At 44.4% G+C, this 19,987-nt stretch overlaps 1 protein-coding gene across 2 annotated transcripts in view; it reads left to right on the plus strand.

Annotated features, from left to right (window-relative positions):
• The window catches only part of tnxbb (tenascin XBb), a 49,802-nt gene that overhangs the window by 26,740 nt on the left and 3,075 nt on the right, over nucleotides 1–19,987 (plus strand). For both annotated transcript variants that reach the window (XM_087835268.1, XM_087835269.1), the window contains 11 exons: nucleotides 6,066–6,219; nucleotides 6,990–7,259; nucleotides 8,630–11,596; nucleotides 13,346–13,468; nucleotides 14,917–15,060; nucleotides 17,602–17,721; nucleotides 17,892–18,041; nucleotides 18,115–18,257; nucleotides 19,178–19,310; nucleotides 19,386–19,537; nucleotides 19,803–19,899. In XM_087835268.1, the coding sequence (XP_087691394.1) occupies nucleotides 6,066–6,219; nucleotides 6,990–7,259; nucleotides 8,630–11,596; nucleotides 13,346–13,468; nucleotides 14,917–15,060; nucleotides 17,602–17,721; nucleotides 17,892–18,041; nucleotides 18,115–18,257; nucleotides 19,178–19,310; nucleotides 19,386–19,537; nucleotides 19,803–19,899 (4,453 nt within the window). The remainder of the gene's footprint in view (nucleotides 1–6,065; nucleotides 6,220–6,989; nucleotides 7,260–8,629; nucleotides 11,597–13,345; nucleotides 13,469–14,916; nucleotides 15,061–17,601; nucleotides 17,722–17,891; nucleotides 18,042–18,114; nucleotides 18,258–19,177; nucleotides 19,311–19,385; nucleotides 19,538–19,802; nucleotides 19,900–19,987) is intronic.

Raw genomic sequence — 19,987 nt, forward strand, 5'->3', positions numbered from 1 at the left:
GGTGTTGGTGAAATGTTAGGCTCAGAGTCAGAGCTGTCCTCTGATGATGGCACCAGGCAGCTTCTCTCTGTCAAATATTTACAGGTTTCATTTATTCATCGTTCAGAAGAAATGAAACTGATTGAAAAAATGGCCAGAATCCTAAAAATCACCTGTTTTAAATCAATAAACGAAGGATGCTTCTTTGCCTGCTACGCTTCATTTGAGCTAATTCGAGTCACCGCACCTCCTAACTCTATCTGTCCTGTTGAAGAAGGTAAAGCATTTTAAAGAAGTCCCCTGAAAAATAATAGAGCTCACTGTGCGGCTCATTGTGCTAGCATAATGTTCATAATGCTATCTCCCTCTGTGCTGATGCAGCCTGCTAACAAGCTCGGTCATATTAGCACTTTGACTCAGTTTAAGGCTTTCTTCTGCTTCCTGAGTATTAAGAAATAAATGTTGTGCACAGCAGGAGAGTACCACTTTCACTAGTTTGATGGGGGGGTTAGGTTAATGTGCTCATGTGCTGCCTAACAGGGATCATCGAGCTAGCTAGCATTAGCTGCTAACTTAGCACTTCAGCCTCTCATCCAAACATGGCTCCAAAACAACAACGTGACAGCAGCGAGGTGGAGGCTGATTTACGTTCCAGCTTTGAAAAACAGACTTCCATCTTTTATATACAGTCTCTGTGACAAACATGTTCACCAACAAAGAAACCATCAAAGGGTCAGAGGTCAAGGTTAGCTGGTTTTCTTGATGTCAGGAGTCGTAGAGGGCTGTTTCCTGATATCTGACTGCTTGAAAGCCACATGTAATAATTACAAGAATCTGTTTTGTGACGGTCGGGCCCATTAAGTCATTTGCTGGTTTGGGAATCCGATCAGAAAATGATCAGATGTGTCGTTTTTGGAAAGGCAAAGAAAAGGTTTGGATGGCTCGCTGCGGCAGTCGCACAGTGAGAATTTGGCTCCGGCTTTCCGACTCTGGAGGTTTCCTGTTCCTGTCACGGCCGTCAGCTTTGGAGCGTTAAAGTCAAAGAAGCAGCGAAAAGTAGACAAGCCGAGTGGGCAGAGTGGATGAAGTGAACTCATGAAGGTCCAGAGAAAAAGATGCAGATGTGGGATGCTTGTTGCTGCGGAAACACGTAAACACTGTCAAAAACATGGCAACCGCCAGAGAGATGACATCACCGTGGACCTACAGCTGTGACACAGAGAGCGAGGGAGATGGGAAGAGAGCGAGAGAGACGACACCAGACGGATAAACGCGAGATAAACGTCACGTAAATAACGGCGTGTCACAACAAGCAGCAGCGAGAACATCAGGAAACAGAGATCAGTGTCAGTCTGACGGCTGCTGGTTTCATTATTGTTTCCAGTTAAACGCACAGAAACAGCAGCAGCGATGTGGACGTCTCAGCGCTGTTTCCTCTGGAACCGTTTCTGCAGTAGGAAGAAATGAAAGCTGAAAGCACGCTGCTGAGTGGGAGGATTTGATGATGCATGAAGTCTGGAGTGATGTTTGCAAGGAAGCGTGGTTCCCAAGCTCGTCTCTAAACAGAGAAGTGACTAAACGGTCATACGGGTGCAAGTGCAGGTCAAAGAGCGGCGCGAGGGTCACGTCTGAATCCTGCCTCGCCGATCATTCAGAGTCACTGAATTTTACCAGATTTGAAAGTTTCATTTGTGATCTGTTGTTTAGTTTTCCCCTCAAAGCTGAGACAGTGAGAGTATGTGATCTCACCGCAGACCGCTCCGTGATGTTCAGGCGCCTCGGCCAACATGACGTCCAGCGTATCTGCACGAGCCAACCTTTGATCCTCGCTGAAGCAGAGCAGGTGGGCCGAAGGAGGACCTGGAAACTGGTGTTGGGAAGGTTCTGGTCTGGGTTTGCTTTCCGCCCTCGGGGCTGAGCAGCTCACGGTCATTCTGCATCATAACAGAGTAGCTGAGAATCATGTGAGTCCATCTGTGGGAAAGCTGATGTTCAGCTGGGAGATGAGCGCTCGAAAACAACAACAAAAAATTCAGCTTTAATAAAAACAAATCCTCCAAACTGGGAAATCAAAAGGAACAGACTGGTGTTAATGGATTCACCTGTGCATGAATGAAACTGTCACTGCTGGCGTTAACCGCACACTCGATCTTTAGGTTGATGAAGACTGTTTCGTGACAGCAGTTAGTCGGTCGCTGCGTGCCTGCCCATATGGAAAAGATATATATAAATCTTATAAAGTTTAAATCTGTCTTGTGTGAAACTTGTATGAAAAGCATACAAGAGTGAAAACAGATATAAGATCCCTTGAAAAATTATATAATGAAACTTGTATGTTTTGGATATTTACTAAAACAATATATGAAAGTAATGAGAAAGTGGCCACTTTCATGAGTAAATCATGTAAGCCTTATATGATATACTCATGAAAGTGGCCACTTTCATGAGTTAAGTCATATAGGTTTTTACTATTTCTTTTCCATATGGGTGAGAACGAGGAAACGCTTTCTCTGCACACTGCGGGCGGCGGCTCCTTCCAAGAACATGTGATGTTATTTAAGTTGTCTAAGTTCTCACGAAAACTTGGCAGCTTAATCCAGATCTGCTCCAGATCCAAGGACTCATCCGTGGTGTTGTTTCTGCTTGCACACCATCAGGCGGTGTAGCCACCACAGTCAGACTGAAGCATCGTCTCTGACAGAGCGTGAGACAGACATCACTCCGTCTGGATTTTCTCCTTGCTTCATAAACTCATTTTCAGTCATTGATTTCCTCTGTGGCAGCAAAACAAACCTGAACAGCCTCGAGGAAAATCTGCACTGAGCTAACCAAACAGTGTCAGTGCTGAAGATGGACACGAATCCAGGCCGGGGTGTAATGCTTCAAGTTTCCCCCTTAACTCGTCGCAGGTGAAGCTCAACGTTAGCAGCAGTGTTTTTTACAGTTTAGATATGAGACTCAGTAAATAAAGCAAACTCATATTTACTGTCTTTTATGTTGTTTGTGTGGATAAAACAGTCTGTGAGTCCAAGACGACCGTTCAAGTGGCAAGAAGTGACCTCACGTCCGAGAAGTATGAGTCAGTCACCAGTACAACCAGCAGCGCTGCCCAGCTGGGATCTCTGACTGCTTATCTGCATGAAGTTCAACTAGAGCCAAAATGCAGCTTCTGGTGTTTTAGGTTTCTGTGGATGAATCATAGAAACTGAAACAGAATAAATCAGCTCAGTTTCACAGGAACTCCCCATCCACAGCTGTGTGTGTGTGTGTGTGTGTGTGTGTGTGTGTGTGTGACTTCATGAGAACAGTTTTACTTTATCAAACATGTTAGAAAAATAGAAACTAGGATTGTTTTTAGCAGAAAACATAAACAAGCTGTTCACACTCGAATCAGCTGATCTGCCAGGCTGAACTTCCTGCCTGGAATAACGTTTTAATAAATGAGGAAAATATTTCTGACGGTTAGTTTAAAAAAGCCGCGCATGGCGAGCTCGCTTTGACCTGCTGAGATTCTGCTTCCTGACTGATGCTGAGGTTTTTCTTCTTCTGGGACTTAAATGGGAACAAAGTTCAGGCTTTGTCGACACACCAGGCGGAGAAGAGGACAGCGCAAAGATGTATTTTTATATCGGAGAAAACCATAAAATCGTAAAGAAGCAGAGTCGCTGTGCGGCTGGTTTAGTCACCGTGGCGACGCTACGCAGCCCCGGCCTGGTTTTAGGCGTACCGTGAACTTGTTGCCTCCGTTTTAATGATGTCGTGTTTGGATCGAGGACGCAGATCCAGAATGACCTCTGGAGCTCCGTCGCCAGGAAGTCACCATAGAGACCAGCATGGCAACCAGCTGTGGTCCATTTACTTTACAACACAGTATCCAGGCATTAAACGTCCAGCAGCCTTTAATTGGAGGGCAGTTTGAGGCTCCGACACACAAAGAGACTCGATTCTCTCTGAAGAGCCGGAATTAGAAAAGATGAAAGACGGAAATTATGGGAATGACGTCTTAATTTGGGGTATTCCCCTCTGAGCTGTGGACTGATGCGTTTCTTATCACCGCGCTGACGTCACCTAAAGGTTTTCAAAGGGTCGTCTGAAATCCTGCAGCCGCTGAGACTGAAGTGTCTTTGTTAGACGAGCTTCAGCCAAGAAGGTGAAGCAGGAACAGGAACTTTATCTGCCCCCAGTTACAACATGATGTTAATGTTATGATCTATGGTCTGACTGTCATGAATGAAGTCGAGGCCTCACGCTGACTCTGCACAGGGCGAGAGGCGGGGCCGGTCTGTCACAGGGGTTCATCAACAACATTACAAATACATGAAAACAATACAAACAAAACAAACAACAACAAACCTGAAGAACTGACATAAATTCAGTGGAAGAAGTAAAGCAGCTCCACTCACACACGTTAAATCAGAGAAACGACCCTCAGAGAGGAAATATTCATGAATCTGCTCTTTGAATTTCTTCGTTTCCTGTAACTCCAAATCATAAACCTCATTTTCCTACTATGATAAGGTTGCACACGAGTGGGAGGGGCAGATATGTCCACAGGTGACGGACGCCGCTGATCAAAGTGAAGCGATGTGTTTCCTTCTGTGTTTTTCGTACATCAGAGACTTTACGTTGTGTCCTTCCCACTAGTTTAGGGTTAGAGGTCAACCCCAGGGTTAGTTTCCCCTGAATGAGCCTGACATGCTGCACAAACCACAAACAGCAGTTTCCAGACGTGCGGCGACGTCACTGATTTGCTTCCTGATTGTTTCTCATTTGCTTCAGTAAAGCTTGATTGTGGAAGCCCCACAGACAGAGTGGGGTTTCCACTCAGGCTCTCTCCCACCATCATCATCATCATCACTCCAATAGCTTAAGCCACTTTGGATTCAGTTACAGCCGTGCCAACTGTTACGTGGGCCAGATGCCGTACGGCTGTCCACCTGCCTTGCTTCAGTCAGGCCACTATTTTCAAAAGAAGATTATTTCCACTTGCATTATTTGGGTCTTTTCGGGTACATCCCCGCCTTCCATGTGCAGCAGACCTCTGTGCGCAGTGACAGACAGAGATGGGCACTGTAATCCGATTACTTTTTTCAAGTAACGAGTAAAGTAAGGGATTACTATTGCAAAAACGGTAATTAGATTACCGTTACTTTCCCGTAGGAACGCTGCGTTACTGCGTTACTAAAACCGTAATTTTTTTTGCGAGAATGTCTCATGACAGTGACGTAAGCGAGTGCGACGTTCGTGACAACAGCTGTGTGCAGATCAACAATGGATCATATATCGAGTGCAGAGAGAGTATGAGCGTGCAGCGTTTAAAGCGTGGAAGTACTGACCTTACTTTGAGTTTGATTCCATAAAAAGTGACAAAAACATTAGTGTCCGTTGTGCGTGGGAAGAAAACTTCTTTTTACAGCGAAAAAAACCCCTAAACTTCCAAACAAGCACCGAGTAGCTACGACGTAATGGGAAACTCACAGAGAAACTCGCGGATTCTTCCACTGACCGCTGCACACCTGCACCAGGGTAAACCTCCGCCTACCCCACTCCTGCTTTACAGGTGAAAATAGAGCAACAGGACCGCTAGTCTTTGACTTTATTTATTTTCTGCTGTGTTTTACTTGCATCTATTTGAAAGACTGAGTGTAAACACACAAAATATTTTATTTTATGTGCTGGAATGTGCAGAAAATAGGTTTAAATGTTAAACTAATTTCTTCCAGTCAGAGAATGTTGCAGATAATTAAATTTTTGCTTGATGCATAAAGTTAAAAGATTAAAACTAATAAAACAAGTTTTAAAAAGAGACTTTTCCATTTGATTACATTTTGTATGATGATTATGCAGAAAAAGTAGAATTGGGCTGAAAGATCTATCACTTTATCACCTATTCAGGTTGTAAATCATGTTTTTAAAAAGTAACTAATTAACTAAGTAATTAATTACTTTTGAAAATAAGTAATCAGTAAAGTAACGGGATTACTTTTTTGGGGAAGTAATCAGTAATTAGTTACTGACAGATGAACACCTAAAGCATCTGACAGCGTGTCTGTGGAAGTCTGACTCTGTCTGTCCTGACCCGACAGAAGGAGAGCGACCAGCAGATAACTGCGCAGGTGGAAGGCAGCCTGACCACCTACACCCAGACGGGCCTGGCGGCCGGTCAGGATTACAGAGTCGGCATCGTGGGAGAGATCGATGGCAGGAGAGGAGGCGAGAGCACCGCTGAATTCATGACACGTGAGGTTTTGTTCACTTCTTTGTCAGAAACTCCTCTGCTTTTCTCTTCTTATTAAATCGAAGCCACAATCACTTCCACCCTCCGCACATGGAAATGATTTTAACACTTAGATAACCATTAAAAATGAGGAAAGTCATACAGACTACACTGAATTTGAATAACTTGTATACTTTGTAGTCACTCTGCACTGAATTATCCTCCTTAATAGTTCTTTGGCTGGTTTACAGGAGTTATACTGTGATGGTGTTTAGGAGGTGTGATGGGTGTAGCTACGTTTTATCACGTCAAGTTTTGTGTTGTAACAATTCTGAGAACATCAAGTATTCCCCAAATACACACTGTGTGCAGAGGTCCTGACAAAAGGCATGTTCTTCAACTCTGATACCTGAACCAGAAAGAAAACTGCAACTGTACCCTGGTCCTGCTTTATGAAAGAGCCTGAAGTTAGAGAAAGGAGCCTCTGACTAGCATACTGGCACTTGAGAGCAGCTCAAATCACCAAACTGGCAGCGGGAATTTAAACATTTCACTCTCTCTGCCCTTCCTGTGAGAGATGTAATCTGTGGCAGCTGCAGAGAAGCTGCCCGGTGGCTGGCGATGAAGCGGACGATTCAGTCGGCAGGAGTTTAGAAAAGGCAAAAACCGAGTGGAAATGTGTCGATCCAAGTCAGGGGGGTAAACAGGAAAAGGTAGACGGCTTCATGTTACCTGGAAGAAAACATTCACCTGGAGTGTGCTGGACTTTCTTCTCTGTTTTCTTCACCTTCAGTCATTTCTGGTCCCACCAACCTCAGAGTTGTCAAGATGTCGTCCACGTCTGTGGTAGTCCAATGGGAGCCGACGGTGGGGGAGATTGACAGGTACCGTCTCACCATAGCGCCAAATGATGGAGCGGGGAGGAGTCAAGAAATGACCATCCCAGCTGACCAGAACTCCGCACAGATCCAGCAGCTGGAGTCCGGGCGTTTGTATGACATCCTGCTCGTGGCAGAGAAGGACACGAGCAGGAGCGCTCCAGAGACCACCCAGGTCGTCCCTGGTGAGTAGAGCCAATCACAGCTTGCTTCCACTCAGGTTAACGTCCTGGAAATCATTTTTCTTAGCTCACGCAATTGACTGTATGTAGATAATGGAGATAGCCTCACCTTTAGATGTCAGAAGTGTCCTTATTTAAATCATATTTAGCTAATGCTTGCTAGCTTTGTTTGTAAGCTGCATCCATAAACTGTCAGATACTTGCTAATTAGTGCTAAGGAGCTAAAAAATAACGTAAAAGGAATTAAATTCTTGGCTGGTCGACTACTACATTTAATAGCAATTCCAATGTTTAGTACAGTTTCACAATAAGCCAAACATATTTATCAGATAATTGCATTAAAAATGCTCCACGAGTCTCCAACAGCAGTCGAGAGGTCCAGTTCACATGGATGTTAGAGGAACTCAGCTTTTACTGCACTGAAGGTTACATAGTTAGAACTATGAAGTGTATATATCAGGTTTCTGGTCTGAACAGTAAATGCAGAGCTACCTTACAGCTTTCTAAAGGACAAACGGAGGATTCTCTGATAGTTTAAGAAAAATAAGTCAGGTTAAAGTCTCAGAAAATGATGCTTTGGCCTGATTGATTAATTTAATAAAGTGCAGTATGATGTTTGATGTTTGCAACTTTACAGTCAAAAACAAGCTAAAGCAGAACATGCATGACCACGTTTGACTCTGTGCATCCATACGAGTGTTCACCGTTTGTGCTGTATGTTCACAAAAACCCAAGATAAAATCCTCACCTTGAGGCTTCACAGCAGGACTTCACTAACCTTTGTTACGTCTGGCTTTAATAAGAGCCTCTGGCTGGTTATCACCCCAAAGTTAGTCTAAAATGACTCACAGCTGAGTAAAAAGTTAGAAATCTGATAAGAGAGAGAAATAAAACGAAGAAATCCAGGTCGGAGTTGTTCAAACATGTCTTTTCCAGGCTATGCTCGGGCCATAACAGCTTTTGTTCGGCTAAGTGAGCCTTTGTGTCCCGACACCTCATCAGTCAATGAATTACGTCATATAAAACACGTTAGTCGATGTCCTCCCCCGACCCTCAAGAAGAAAACATACTTTTATCTGCCTCTAACCTCAGTCGTTATATTTCTTTCTCAACAGTGACACAAACAGGTTTGTCCGAGGAAAACAATAATGACATTATGATATTCTCCTTGCAGGTTGAACATGGATGCTGCTGACCTGAGTTATGGTTTGCTCGGGCTGGCAAACTGTTGTAAATCAGGTTTCCTTAAAGGAACAATAATGACTAACAACCCTGCTTTTCTTTCTTTGTTAGGTGTGACTTCTTCAGTATTAAGGGCATATTATGATGATCTTAACACTTAATCCAAATACTCACTCCCTTTACATCCTTAGGAAAGATATTTCCCACGGCAGCTTCCCCTCCATATATTTCCAAAGAGTCCACTTTGACTACCCAGGCCTCCCTAGCACCTAACCAAGATGTTAGCAGCACACACCAAGACTTGAACCCATCAGCTGAGGGACAAATATTTGACCAGCGTGAGAAGACAGAAGATGTGAGCAAGGCTAACTCTAATGTCCAGGACAAAGACTCCTCAACTCCTATAATAATTGCCAGAACTAAACCTCTGGTCAATAAAATGTTTTCAATAAATGGCACCAGCCCCAAACCGATCGGAAAGTCCATATTGCCAAAGAAGCAACTGCATTTCAATGCAACAAGAGTTGTGCCCAGAAGGAGACCTTTTAAAAAAGTCTTGGAGAAGAAAAACCTTAAACCAGGTGTCCCCATCATCAGACAGCCTGTGTCAGACCCAAGTATAGAGGCATCCAGCTCTGACAGAGTTGATAAAAATAAAGCTACGCTGCCTGGAACAGATTCAGAAACAAAGATCCAAAGTAGCTCAGAGGAATCAGTGGCTGCTGTTGACTTAAAAGGGCCACCGCATGTTGGCATTGCAGGCCATGGAAATGACACTGGTCTCGTTTCTCCAGAACCAAGTGGGACCGTTCAAAGCCAAGAGAAGAAATGTATAAATAAAATCAAAGTGACACATTTGAGACTCCCCTTAAAAGATAGAGGCGATGGGTGTAGGGGGGCTGAGCATGCTGGCATGGTAGAGAAAAGTCCAGACCTGGGTTCACCGCCTTCTGCAGAGCCAGACCTTGATTATAAACCAGATCCTTTACATAAACTTTTGAAGGACACTTTTGATAGTATGAATATCTCAACATTTTCTGTTCACCTGTCAAAATCATCAAACCTCTCAGTCAATGCAGACATAATTGGGAAACAGATTTTAAGAGGACTGAAGCCACTGCCATCGCTCTCGTCCTCTTCAACATCCTCAGAGTCACAATCATCATCGCATTCGTTAGCCTCAAGGACATCACACTCTCCAGCTGCACCACCATCACCTTTATCCTCACCATCCCCACCTTCACCTGGCTCCGATGGATCAACAGCAGGATCATCGTCCTCGCAGATGTATTTAATTCCATCGTCACCTTCATCTTTACTGTCACCACCTCCAACAACATCATCATCCCCTTCCAGATCTGATCAATTTGATTCACATTCAAGCAATGAGCTAAGTGAAAGCAGCAGAAGTATCTCTGCGCCTGCACCACCCAAAGACAGAAAACCACCACCAGAAGGTGGGGTACCTCGAATGAACACTCCTAAATATGGAATCAGACGCCGTCCATACACAAAGTTTGGACCTTTTCAGAACAAAACCCATATAATTTCTAGATTCCGTGTCCCCTCCCATCGTATAAACCTTAGTCCTGAAATGACAGCAGAGAACAAACATCGGCCGACGAGCGAACTGTTGTCTTTACCATCTATATCTGCTTCTGAGGAATCATCCTCTGTTAAGGCAAGTGTACCAGTGAAGGATACAACTGGGTTAAAAAATGGGACAGCTACACCTGACTTATCTGGAGTTGAGCAAAACCAAAAAAATGTGCAGATAGAAAGACAAAGGATAGCAAATCGCTGTCCTCCATTCAAGAATTGCCATTTTCTAAAAGGGGGACCTTTTCAGAATCAAACTCGTCGTATTGGACCTTTGAACCGTGAAACAGAGCCACGCAAAGAGCAGGTGGTTCCCAATGAGTTAACAGCTACGTCAGGCCCATCTCTTCCCAAAGGGCCTGTGAGAGATGATGGTGGACTTGGGACAAGAATCTCCTCCACAAGTTCAGCCACTGAGTTTAATCGGACACTCAGAGGAAGAGGAATGTCTTCCTCCCATCGCCCAAATACCAAACTGGGCTATTTCTCTCGCCAACTATATGATAGACGTTTAAAAAACGGAACCCAAAGAATACCTCAACGTCCGTATAACTATCCTCCTCGCAAGTATTTCCCAAACAAAGAGGTAAATGCAGGCAGCACTGGAAATCAAACTGGCCAACTGGGAAGCATATTAACTCGCCAGAATGTCCAACACCCTACGCATCAAATTCCAGTTAGAGAAGGAGATCAAGATACTGCAGCTGACCAGATAGATGGTCAAACCAATGTCCGATCACAGACTGAGAATCCAGGAACTGGAGACAGAGCTGTGGGGAGAGAAGAAGATATTATCAGTACTGATTCAAAGCTGCAAGATATAAATGGCAGCGGAAATCCTGGCAAAAGCAATGGGACTGGAATTCAAGGCAGACCAACAAAACAACATCTCCCAAGTTCAAGACCCTCCAGCTCAGTCACATTTCCAATAAGACAACCATCAGCAAAAACTGTTCCAGCACAGCATCACACCCACATTAGACACTACACCGGGGGTAGCCAAAAGAGTGAGAACCCACAAACATTTGAAAGTAAAACTAAGCAGACAAATCCTACGTCAGATCTTTCTTCGACTGGAGTCTTAAGGGAACCTTTGGACTTTGTGGAAGTCATAAACCAGACCACTGATGGATTCACATTGATATGGGACTCACCTGAAGGCAAGTACAAAAACTTTGTTGTGACGAGAAAAGAAGACAGAAAAGAGGAGGACACAGAGCCAGAAGAAAAAGAGCATGACCACCAAGATTCTGGCAAAGAGGGAGGCAGGGAAGAAGAGAAGAAGAATCTCACGCCTAACAGGGACACCATTTCCCAAAATGTAGGTAGTGAAGATGAGAACAGAGTGCCTGAAAGCCTTGTAACTCATGCCCCAAGAATCCAAAGCAAAACAATAGTAAAACAAACAGAAAATGAAAAAACCTTCAAAAAAGTCCTTCCTGGTTCAGCTCGGTCCTTCCGGTTTGAGGATCTGCCCCCACAGCCTGAGTACACCTTGACCTTACTGGGAAAGGGCCCTGGCGTTCTGTCCAGACTGCACAAGCTTGTCATCAGTACAGGTACAAGCCATTGCAACAGTAGAAAAGATGAATTTCTACTGTGCTATGCTTCAAAATTACTGTCAGTGTTGTCAAGTCTCGTTCAGACGGCTCGATTCTTTCTTTTTGATCTTGTACCCGCGTCATTCTTGGATCAGAAGACTGTTCATGCAAATGCTAATAACTAATAATCACTCGTCTTAAATGTGACTAGAAATGTGTGCTTACCCGCTAAATGCTTCCTCCATTGTGGTTTCAAGAGCTCGGATGCTGTGGCGCTCTTGAAGACTGTAAGCTTGTGATTTACAGTTCCACATTCATCACTTTGTGTTTGTCATTCAAACAGTGGTTCAGTATAACTCACTTTCTTATTAACACATACTGATTTTGAAAAAAACTCATGAACTTGTGTTTTCTGTTCACATTATATTTGTGCAGTCATTCTTCAGCTCTCGTGAATATGACAAATACTCATATTCATGGCATTATAAAGATCAACACCCTCTCCACCATAAAAGACACATCCAGTTATTTGATGTCAACCCTCAGATGTGGGTTTACAAAGCTGTTTGCTAGATAGTCTTCTTAGCTTGTACTGGCCTAACTTGGTTAACAAACAACCTGCAGAACTTATCAGACTGCCACATGCAGAAAATTTACCAATTCTTTACAAAAAACAAAAAAGGGAGAATCTTTGTTTTTTCTTTGTACAAACATTTAGGGAAGATTTTATGTACAAGAAACCAAACAGCATTCCAACTCTGTTGTGCATGATTAACAGAAGAGGACCCAGGATTGAGCCTAGGGGAACTCCACTGTTGATACAAACTAGTTGATCAACTAAGTTGACATCAAAGACATCAGTAACAACATAACTCTATTCATTCACTGCTACTCTGGTTTTTTCTCACTCAGGGTAAGCTAACAGCCATCACTGACACCTCTTCACCTCTCTCCCAAACCAGGGCAAGACCACGGCTGGTCTCTCTACTTTCGGTCTGTTTTAACTTTTCGCATTTAAAAACGAAAAAGTAAATCAGTTAGTAAATCTGTAAATGTGAACATTTTGCAGTTAAATCAGCGCTGTACAGTACTGATGCATACTGTCAGTATTATACAGTACAATATCGATTTTATTACAAAGAATAGTCTAATTCTCTTTTGTAATATACAGTTTAAGTCGTGCAAAAAATAAAACAAATATAAATTATTGAGTGATACCGAGTCCTGATTTTAACTTCTCCCGATCATTTCCTGGTTCTCACTTCCAGCTCTAAACAGTTAAATTAATATCTTAATGTGTTTGTGTTCATTCACTCTGAATAATCTTGTCAAGTGGTCTCTTTATCTTCCTTTGTTTTAACGTCCTTTATTTCTGCCATGCCTTTTATTTTCAGGTGAGACCGAGCACTACTACTGTATTAAAATGTCGTCACTGCCTCCTTTGCCCAGGAGCCATCTGCATTTAATTGTTACTTTATATGTCTGTATATGATTTGTATACTGTATATATGTTTGCATTGTACATATATACACAGAAAACTATTGGAGCACTAATAGCAAATGTGTGGATGAATAAATAATACTGTGCACACTGTTTTCACTCCTGACTCTTTTCACTCTACTTCAGTGTTTTTCACAAACCCAGTTATTATTTTTTTCTTTCTCTTTGTGGAATTTCTGTATTTCTGCTGCTTGTTTTTGTCTTTTATTGATTTTTTTCCCTCCACTTCCCTTCCTGCCTTTCGTTTACCCCCCCTCTCTCTCTAGGACCTGAGCCTCCCTCTAACATAGTCTTCAGTAAGGTGACGGAAAACTCTGTGACAGTGTCGTGGACCAAACCAAAGAGAAACGTCAGCGGTTTCAAAGTCACATATACCCATGCAGAGGATGGTGAGAGCCTGGATTCCTATCGTGCTTCATTTCTTATTGGCTAGTGAATATTTACGTAAGCAAAGGTCATGTCCAGTTTCTAGATCAGGGAGCGAGGTCACAGCTGATGAGTAAAGACGTCTGTTCCATCAGAGGTTTGGTTCAGTTCAATAACATTGTTTTCTCTGTATGATTGTTAGATCCTTGCTGTACAATATAAAGCACCTTGAGGTAGGCCTGCCACGACTAGTCGACTAGTCACGATTATGTCGACTATCAAATTCAATTCAATTCAATTCAATTCAATTCAATCTTTATTGGCAGACTTTATGTCCATAAAAACAAGACAGAAACACAACCCCCCCCACCCAACACAAGGTATAACAATCAAAATCGTCGACGACTGATTTAATAGTCGACGCGTCGTTTGAAGCTTTGTAAGATCACAAAAGACGCAGGAATAAGTAGTAGGATTTAAGAGTGTAATAACGGACTGAAACAGAAGATGGCAGCACTGCATGTACAAGGATGCCAGCTGCCGTTAAACCCCGAAGAAGAAGAAGAAGCTGTGTCCCAGAATTCATAGCGCAGCCCAGCTCAGTTTCCAACAATGGCGGCAGCTAGTTAGTTTTAATATTACTCTTATTATTCTTTCTGGGTCACAAAATAAACTTTTAACATATTTTCAGGCGAGAATGTAGCTGTGTAAACCTCAAATATCTGCTCAGTTTATCAAGACACCACATATTTTCAAAAGCGCTCCGACGTTTTCGGAGACGTCTGTTAGCCACTAGCTCGATAGCTAGCCGGGGGCTAGGCTCCCGGCTAATCGTTTTCAAACCCACCGCCGTTTTTCGCTACTCAGGTTAAACATGATATATAAGTCACTTAGATAACTTAAAAATGTTATTGTTTTGCTTTTTTTAAGTATTTCATTTGTTCCTGAGTAAATCGGTTTGGCTGAGATTAAAGTTATAGTTTTTACACAGCTGAATAAACGTCAATCAGACAGCTGATTATCAGAAGTGTGAGATGCTTGAGAATTTACTCCGGTGTCCTGTTATATTTTAGATAGCAAGGAGTTTATTAAACTTCACCGAAACAATCTGCAAATTTCATTAAAATTTAATAAACTATCATCTTGTCTTTATTTTTAGTTAGCACATACCTTAAACACTTAAAGCTGTAAGCTAATGATAGTTATATAGGAGCAGATGCTGCTGGTGCAATAAGCTGTACGTTTTATGTCCAATGGATGATGATCTGATTAGTCGACTATCAAAATAATCGTTTGTGGCAGCCCTACCTTGAGGCGACTGATGATTTGGTGCAAGACTTTATGGAAAATAAAAAATATTGAATAATATATGACTTTTTATTATATGCAAACGAGTTTGAAAACGTCGGTGCAAACTCATGTCGATTAGCATTACATGAATAAATAACTAATCCTGTGTTTCTGCATGCAGGCGAGCCGGTGTCGGTGTCTCTGGACTCAAAGGACTCCACCGTGGGTTTATCCAAGCTCTCACCTGGTTCTTCTTACGAGGTCACCATCATCTCCACCCTCGGACTGGACGAGAGCGATCCAGTGAAAGACTTTGTCATGACGCGTAAGTCACGCGCTGTTTGTTTATCTCAGCCTGAAATGACACACTGTTGCAAAAATTCATAATTGAATCCACACATGGTTTCTTTAAACAGTTTCATGTTTCCCATTTTTTGTGCTTTTTTTTTTACACTGAAGAACTAAAAACAATTAATTTTACATGTTTTTCCTTCTATATGAGAACTGTTGGTTGGTAGTGTTTGCAGCAGGTGCTGACCTGGAAATGATCTGCACAGTTTTTAGGCTTCGTCTGAGGAGACTCATGCTGGATTTGTTCCAGTCGTCTGTGTTATTTCAAAAGAGCAGAGAAGGCAGTTCAGATGATTCCCATCCTAAACAGAGTCTCACGGGGAAACTGGACTGCTTTTTTCTCATCTTTGCATATTTCACTGGTGATCAGTCTACATGTATTTGGTGATTATCAGACTGGGGCGTGTGTCCTCTGGAGTGGAAAACTGAGAGAGAAACTTCAGGAGAATTATAGAAATATTCATTTCGCTTTTACTTTTAGGCTTTTAAATCATGAATATAGAGGAAAAACTTCAGTATTACAATACAGATTTATTTTAATTGTTAGTTGGTTAACTGGCATTTTACTTTCTTCACCGTGGTCGTGATGTTTACTGCACTAAACTTCAAGTTGAACCGATATAGCTGAAATGTTGCTGTTATAATTGTGGAGCAGGAGGTCATGATGGGAGGTCGTGACGGGAGGTCATGATGGGAGGTCAAGATGGGAGGTCATGATGAGAGGTCATGATGGGAGGTCAAGATGGGAGGTCATGATGGGAGGTCGTGATGGGAGGTCAAGATGGGAGGTCGTGACGGGAGGTCATGATGGGAGGTCATGATGGGAGGTCATGATGGGAGGTCGTGATGGGAGGTCGTAATGGGAGGTCAAGATGGGAGGTCAAGATGGGAGGTCATGATGGGAGGTCGTAATGGGAGGTCAAGATGGGAGGTCAAGATGGGAGGTCATGATGGGAGGTCAAGATGGGAGGTCGTAATGGGAGGTCAAGATGGGAGGTCGTAATGGGAGGTCAAGATGGGAGGTCGTAATGGGAGGTCATGATGGGAGGTCAAGATGGGAGGTCATGATGGGAGGTCGTGATGGGAGGTCGTAATGGGAGGTCAAGATGGGAGGTCAAGATGGGAGGTCATGATGGGAGGTCGTGACGGGAGGTCATGATGGGAGGTCGTGATGGGAGGTCAAGATGGGAGGTCAAGATGGGAGGTCGTGATGGGAGGTCGTAATGGGAGGTCAAGATGGGAGGTCGTAATGGGAGGTCATGATGGGAGGTCAAGATGGGAGGTCATGATGGGAGGTCATGATGGGAGGTCGTAATGGGAGGTCAAGATGGGAGGTCAAGATGGGAGGTCATGATGGGAGGTCAAGATGGGAGGTCGTAATGGGAGGTCAAGATGGGAGGTCATGATGGGAGGTCATGATGGGAGGTCGTAATGGGAGGTCAAGATGGGAGGTCAAGATGGGAGGTCATGATGGGAGGTCAAGATGGGAGGTCGTAATGGGAGGTCAAGATGGGAGGTCAAGATGGGAGGTCATGATGGGAGGTCGTAATGGAAGAAAGGTCATGATGGGAGGTCGTAATGGAAGAAAGGTCATGATGGGAGGTCAAGATGGGAGGTCGTGATGGGAGGTCGTAATGGGAGGTCAAGATGGGAGGTCGTAATGGAAGAAAGGTCATGATGGGAGGTCGTAATGGGAGGTCATGATGGAAGAAAGGTCAAGATGGAAGAAAGGTCAAGATGGGAGGTCATGATGGAAGAAATGTCAAGATGGGAGGTCGTAATGGGAGGTCATGATGGGAGGTCATGATGGGAGGTCGTAATGGGAGGTCGTAATGGGAGGTCATGATGGAAGAAAGGTCATGATGGGAGGTCATGATGGGAGGTCGTAATGGGAGGTCATGATGGGAGGTCATGATGGGAGGTCGTAATGGGAGGTCAAGATGGAGGAAAGGTCAAGATGGGAGGTCATGATGGGAGGTCATGATGGGAGGTCATGATGGGAGGTTGTAATGGGAGGTCAAGATGGGAGGTCATGATGGGAGGTCGTAATGGGAGGTCAAGATGGGAGGTCATGATGGGAGGTCAAGATGGGAGGTCATGATGGGAGGTCGTAATGGAAGAAAGGTCGTAATGGGAGGTCATGATGGGAGGTCAAGATGGGAGGTCGTGATGGGAGGTCGTAATGGGAGGTCAAGATGGGAGGTCGTAATGGAAGAAAGGTCATGATGGGAGGTCATGATGGAAGAAATGTCAAGATGGGAGGTCGTAATGGGAGGTCGTAATGGGAGGTCATGATGGGAGGTCGTAATGGGAGGTCATGATGGAAGAAAGGTCATGATTGGAGGTCATAATGGGAGGTCGTAATGGGAGGTCAAGATGGAAGAAAGGTCAAGATGGGAGGTCATAATGGGAGGTCAAGATGGAAGAAAGGTCAAGATGGGAGGTCATGATGGGAGGTTGTTTTGGGAGGTCATGATTCTTTTCGTAACTATTATTACCTTTATGTGTCACTCAGTCCCCGACCCGCCGACACACCTGCGTGCCGTAAACGTCACCGACTCCACCGCCTTGTTATTGTGGCGTCCAGCGCTGGCAGCCATTGATAAATATTCCATTGTGTACGGCGCGGGCACAGGTGAGCAGGCTGTCTCGTCTCACTGTTAATGCAAACACATCATGTCTGCATCACGTCAGTTTCTCTTGCGTGTCTTAAATTCACCCACGGCTCCTCTTTGCTACTCCTACGTGTTTGACTAAAGCGTCCAGTCTGATCATCGTTGTGAATGAGGCGGTTTGCTTGTGTAGGTTCAGAGGTGAAGGTCACGGTGTCCGGAAACGCAGCCGAGCAGCAGCTCAGCGGTCTGGAGGGATCCACCACCTACACCGTCACTGTAACCAGCCAGCTGGGCAGCCGGGAGAGCTCGCCGGCCACCACCAGCTTCACCACCACTGGCGGTCAGCACCACCTTTGTCTGTAGTTTGGTTTGTGACCTTAACAAACACGAACCTCATCAGTGTTCCTCTCCAGGCTCGGGGAAAGTTGGGGAAGGCCCGCAAGACCTCCAGGCAAGCAACGTGACTCCACGCACTGCCACGTTGTCATGGAAACCTCCATCAAAGCCCATTGGTAACTACAGACTGAGCTATCAGGCTAAAGACGAAGAAATGAAGGTGAGCAAGTTTTAAAAATGATTTCCTGATTATTCAGTGACTCGAGTCACGACAGGAAGCGAGGCTGATGTTCTCTTTATGCCTCCTCCTATGATTTTTCTTTGTTTTAACTTCTGATAACACAATCGTCCGGCTTGTTAGCATCGCCTCTTTGAATCAAAGAAAATCGAATAACATATTTGTGAAATTTGCTGAGTCCTCTTGTCATCACCGTGTGCACATCTGGACTGTTTCCTGCACAGCTGCTTCTTTTAGGTCACTCTGTGGACGTTCACACTGCTTACACTTGTACATGTGTGATTCATGCTGAGACTTCAGGGCAGGTGTGGAGTGACGATTGTGTTGATGGCCAAAGAACTGTTGAATCTTCAGTGTGCAGTGAGTCGTATGAGGATCAATCATTAGAAGGAATCGCAGCAGTGATAGGGATTAGAGCAGGACCCTGGAGTCTAGACGCTGGTGGTGGTGAAGGCAAGATCGTGGCTTGGTTGGAGCTCTGAGTGGTGCTGGGCAGGGTGGAGATGGACATGAGGAGGAACAGGAGAATGAGACATGAACAGAGCGGAGGCAGATCAGCTTGAAAAAGGCATGGACTAGAGCGATGATGTTTTTCGTAGGGACGTAGCAGCTGAACACCTGGGGAACTCCCAGATGTGTGAACACAGAGCTTCCTTGTAGAGTTTAAACTTAAAGAGGTCCAGATGTGTACATGGCGACCACCTTAAAGAGAACCTCAGACTCATTTTATTATTTATTTATTCGTGAATATCAGCAGATGTTGAATTCGATGGTTGTTTTTCTCCAACCGTCAAAGGAAAACGTGGATGCGACGTTCCTATTTATTTTGACCTGACATGTTTATAATAGCGTGCATATCTCAGACATTCGTGAGGCCTGATTTCCGTTTGTACCGGCGGCAGGAGGTCATTGTGGACGGCTCGTTAACGCAGTACAACCTGACTAGACTCCACCCTGGATCCACGTATACGCTGCAGCTCCGGGCTGAAGGAGGAGGACAGTACACGTCCGCCATCTCCACAGAGTTCACCACCGGTACTTCTTCGAGCCTTCGTCAGTGCTGTTATTGTTCGAGATTTCCTCCCACCCTCACCCTCCGTCTCTCCTCAGGAACCCTGCGGTACCCGTTCCCCACTGACTGCTCTCAGGAGCTGCTGAACGGCATCGTGACTTCAGGCGAGGCAGAGATTTTCCCTCAAGGCAGACACGGGACGCCAGTGACCGTTTCCTGCGACATGGAGACAGACGGTGGTGGCTGGACGGTATAAACTCACACCACAGAGTCATCTTTACTTTACGTGTGTTTGCCTAATTTAATTACTAATAAAACACTTCCAATATAGTCCAGCAGTATTTATGAAGCACGTTAAAAGGATCTTTAAAGACGGAAGGAAAAATAAATAACAGTAAAACTTGAAAGAAGGAAACTTTTTACGGGACTTGATGGAGACCGGCTCGCTTTCAAAGGCAGCCTCGTGTCAGCGCCGCCTGCACTGAGGTCTCAGGTGTTTGGTTTCCTGTGTGCAGGTCTTCCAGCGGAGGAAGGACGGCTCCGAGAATTTCTTCAGACGCTGGAACGAATACGTGGAAGGATTCGGGGACGTGAATGGAGAGTTTTGGCTCGGTGAGAGTTGCTTTTTAATATCTGAGTACAAATCTGCACAGGACCAGGCTCAGTGTGGTGAGGAAACATGTTTGGAAACACGAGACCT

This window comes from Neolamprologus brichardi, chromosome 22 (genome assembly GCF_056152115.1).
Source record: "Neolamprologus brichardi isolate AB-2024 chromosome 22, ASM5615211v1, whole genome shotgun sequence".
In the NCBI taxonomy this organism is placed as follows: Eukaryota; Metazoa; Chordata; class Actinopteri; order Cichliformes; family Cichlidae; genus Neolamprologus; species Neolamprologus brichardi.